The 3,979-nt window shown below is 37.4% G+C and overlaps 2 protein-coding genes across 4 annotated transcripts in view; one reads left to right on the plus strand and one right to left on the minus strand.

The window, feature by feature from the left end:
* Positions 1-1,010, plus strand: part of LOC104777046 (F-box protein At1g30200-like) — a 6,732-nt gene extending 5,722 nt beyond the window's left edge. The window contains exons 2-3 of one of the 2 annotated variants that reach the window (XM_010501241.2): positions 8-199; positions 605-1,010. In XM_010501241.2, coding sequence (XP_010499543.1) covers positions 8-174 — 167 coding nt within the window. In that variant the 3' untranslated portion in view covers positions 175-199; positions 605-1,010. Of the gene's footprint in view, positions 1-7; positions 202-604 lie in introns of those variants that run through there. The other variant, XM_010501242.2, reaches the window with a different exon arrangement.
* The window catches only part of LOC104777047 (transcription factor TCP24-like), a 3,349-nt gene continuing 542 nt past the window's right edge, over positions 1,173-3,979 (minus strand). Inside the window, exons 2-4 of one of the 2 annotated variants that reach the window (XM_019243733.1) lie at positions 3,725-3,870; positions 2,654-3,630; positions 1,173-1,424 (exon numbers count right to left, since the gene is read on the minus strand). In XM_019243733.1, coding sequence (XP_019099278.1) covers positions 2,692-3,606 — 915 coding nt within the window. In that variant the 5' untranslated portion in view covers positions 3,607-3,630; positions 3,725-3,870 and the 3' untranslated portion in view covers positions 1,173-1,424; positions 2,654-2,691. Of the gene's footprint in view, positions 1,425-2,653; positions 3,631-3,724; positions 3,909-3,979 lie in introns of both variants that reach the window. The other variant, XM_010501243.2, reaches the window with a different exon arrangement.

The raw sequence follows: 3,979 nt of genomic DNA on the forward strand, positions 1-3,979 counted from the left end.
CCTGATGGTTCGGTTTTGAAAGGTGCGACGTTGGTGGCTATTAGGCCGAGTGAGTCTAAGAAGGAAGTTTGTGATGCTTCTTGGTTGTCTGATGCGTTTGAGGAACCGTATGGGACTGCGGCTAAGATGTTGATCAAGAGGAGGACTTATTGTTTGGAGATGAACTCGTTCTGATTTTGCATTACGACCCCGGTTTCAGGTACAATTGTGCTATTCTCTGATTTTTTTTTTGTACTGCTCTGTTTTGGCCGTTTGAATTTGCTTCCCTATGTGTCGCTGCTAGAAGAAGAAAATGCATGTACTTAGAACCAATCTGAGGGGCATTTGCTTTGTTCTTGCTCATGTTCTGTGAATTGTGTTACTTTGGCTGATGATGTCTCTTGAGCTCAAGTTTCATGGTTCTTGTTGAGAGAATACATTACCTGCAGGACCTGAATTAGATTCTCTTTCCCTCTTTAACAATTGCACTGAAAATGTGGTTGATTTGTGGCCAAAATTGATAAAACTTGAGTTGCTTTTCGTACATATCATCGAGTCTTGTATCTGGTTTAGACTATACATGTAGAAGGTGTTAAGTACAGAGTTAATCATAGACATTTTGCAGATGGTGGGAGCAAACAAATCCACATATACTGGAGGATGCCGGAAAAAGTACAGAGAGAGAGAGAGATTGCAAATGTCCTGAAGCTAAAAACCGCAACTCTCTGACTTTTTTTGACACATACTGCTTTGCCAGCCATGCGGAGCGCATCGGATCTGCATGCATGGATGTCTAAGGGAGTTACTCTGAAACCGAAGAACGCCATTGTACATACGCTCTTGTAACATAAGTCTGCGAATGAGCAAAGAACATGTGTGTGGTCTGTGTTTAAAAGAGACACATAATAGCATGGGAATCGCTGTAACACGGAAGGGATCATGTTATAAAAGAGTCTGTAATAAATATTTTTCAGGCTTTATTTCGACACTTTGATGTTCTGTTCTTGAATAAAACAATGATCTTCTAATGATTCTCCTCTCTACTTTGATCTATGCTCTTGTTTTACTTATGGCTTGCACCATCAACTCGCATATCCACCATCATGGATTGTATGAATTGTTTTGAAACCTGAATCAGAACACTCGTATTGCCCCCAGTTGTTACCCAGAAGCTCAGAAAAAGCTTCATAGCATGCAGCCAACAGAATGAGGATGACCTTAAAAACATTTGTCCAAAGTTTATGATGACAATGGACATGATGAACACACATAAAAACATATATATGATTCATAATTTTATACATACATAATACATCTTAACAAACAACAATTACTCCTCATGGTCTGAACATACAACCAATCAAGCTTATGATTGCAATGGCGGATCCATATATATGCTCAGGGCTGCGCAAACATCGTCTTCCCTCAAAATTACACTTCCTCTCCTGCATTTCAAATCCAAGAAACATTGTCATAAATCAACCATATATCTTGAGGAAGATAAAATCCCCAATCGGGTTGTTAAAGACCATTATCAAGAATTCCGTATGTGCATGTTAAGCATTGGACTTAAGTCATCGGCCTTAACACAAAAACACATTTTATATCATCTTCCTTAACGCAAAAATACATTTGAAAGGTGACATTATAACTACAAAAACTCATCTATCCTCATTACTAGAAACAAATCCAACCTTTACAAAGAAAATGTTTTATGTGATGTAAAGTTGAAGAGATCTAAGATGTGAGTGATGCCCTGAAGTAAAGGGAAAGAGCTCATGGGACAACAATGAAGAGATGGGTTAGATTCCAACACAGAGCATGTGGTGCCACTTCAGGAGGCTAATGTTTTTAACATTTTTGCCAGGCAAAAACACTTAACGTCCCATCTTTTCTCTAAAAATAAATATATATATATATATATATATATATATAGGACACAGTTTCATTGATTCTTTCACAGCAAAAGTCTCTTTATCTAATGCTGATTCTTTAATACCAATAATAATATAATATATTAACCAACTTCTTTCTTATCCTTAAACAGTTAATCAACTCACTACATTTTCCATTAAGAAAATGAAATTTCCATAAAGATTCCTAAACCAAGAACTTTGAATACTAATGGAGTATTAATTAATTGAAAGGCTTAAATTTTGGTAAGCATAGTATCAATCAGAAACATAGGGGAGTCAAAAGGTTAGGTGAATGTGTGTGATGTGAATGAAATATAAACACATCAAAAGTTGGAGACAAATCAAATGAAATCCGGATCTACCCTTAGAGAAAATAAGTAATGATCACAACAAATTGGAGCAAAAGTGATGATGCTAAGGAAGAAGGGAACCCAACATAGTACAGATGAGGAGACATAACACACGATGAAGCCCTCTTTTCAAATTCATCCACATGCCCTTTGATTATTAAATCTAAAATGTAAGTAAGTCATTACTTCGAGACACACACAAAAAAAAAAGCAATGAAATCAAGAAATGACTCATCAATGCCACGCCCCCAATAAACCATCTTTCTTTTGTGAAATCAAGAAACCAAAATTTTAACAAATCAAACAACATGGTAATATTACTAAACTTATCTAATCAATCCATTAACCATTTTTTAAACACTGAATCAAGAAATGAGATTGTAAAAAAAGATAGTAAAAAATACTAACCAAGATTGTGGAGAGATGAAAGGGAAGCATTTTGACTCCTATCTCCTATCTTTATCTTTGTCATCGGAGTTCCTGTTTCCTTCGCCGTAATAAAGATACAAACGGCCATCAAAAGTAGAAGGAAGCTGGTGGCTATGGTGGTCAAGAGGAGGAGGTGTAGCCATGAAAAAGGAAATGCTCTGACTATCCATTGGAGAAGAGGAAGAAGAAGAAGACGAAATCGATGCCCTTTGAGTAATGTTGTTGTTGAGAAAGAGAGATTGTGAATTGGACTGAAGGGTCCCCCTACTACTGTAACCTCCATTAAGGGCAGAAGAAGAAGAGATTCCAAAGTTGTATTGATCAGGTACAAAGGAGAATGGGTGATTATTCTGATTCATTGTTGGCTCTTGATGAGATGTTGAGGATGAGTTTGGTATGAACTGAACCGGGTTGAAACAATCAGAACCACCGGTCCAATTCCGGTGGTTATCTGGCTGTTGTTGTTGTTGTTGTTGGTCAAAGCCGCCGGTGAGAAGCTGAGTGAACGAGCTTTGATGAGCATTCTGCAAATCTTTATCTCTTTCTTTAGCAGTTCTCTCTCTAGCTCTCTCTCTTGCTTTCCCACGAATCTCTGTCCTAGACAAAGACAACAACGAGCTCTCAGATGTTCCACTACTACAAGCAGATTTGGTCTGGTTCTGATTCTCAAGATCGAAGTTAGTGTTGATCGGAGGAAGATCAGTGATTGAATCAGAAGCTGCATTGATAAGCCACTCAACAGCTTTGCTTGGCTGATCAAATCCAAGACGATCTTGAAGATCATAGAACTGGATAGCTGTAGCTACCGAGAGACGTATCCTCCTATCTCTCAAACCTTTTGAAGTCAAGACTTTGCTGTGTCGATCTTTGCCTCCTGAAGCTCGTGAAACCCTAATGATACGAGACGATGGATTGTTCCAATCCTTCATCATTCCGGTGTTGTCGTCTGTAAATCTCTGTACATCTTGATTACATTAAAGAAAAGCTAAAAAGAATTTAAATATAAATAAAAGAGTTGCCTCAAAAATCGCCAACAAAGAGAAAACTCACTTTGGATTACAGGTGTCAACTGTCCAAGCTCACTGTAGAACAACAATGGCGGCGACTGTAAAAAAAGAGACCAAACTATCTTTTTTTTTAAACGAGCTTCTTCTTTATCCCTTTGGTATTGTTATCATGCTTAGATCTCATCATAGCTGCTATTATAAACATTAGAGTGTTGAGATCCACAGATCTGCCATAATAATCAAATCGAAATGGTTCTATATAAGATTAAAAACAAATATTCGTTTGAGGTAGGGTTTT

Source organism: Camelina sativa, chromosome 3 (assembly GCF_000633955.1).
Source record: "Camelina sativa cultivar DH55 chromosome 3, Cs, whole genome shotgun sequence".
Lineage (NCBI taxonomy): Eukaryota > Viridiplantae > Streptophyta > Magnoliopsida > Brassicales > Brassicaceae > Camelina > Camelina sativa.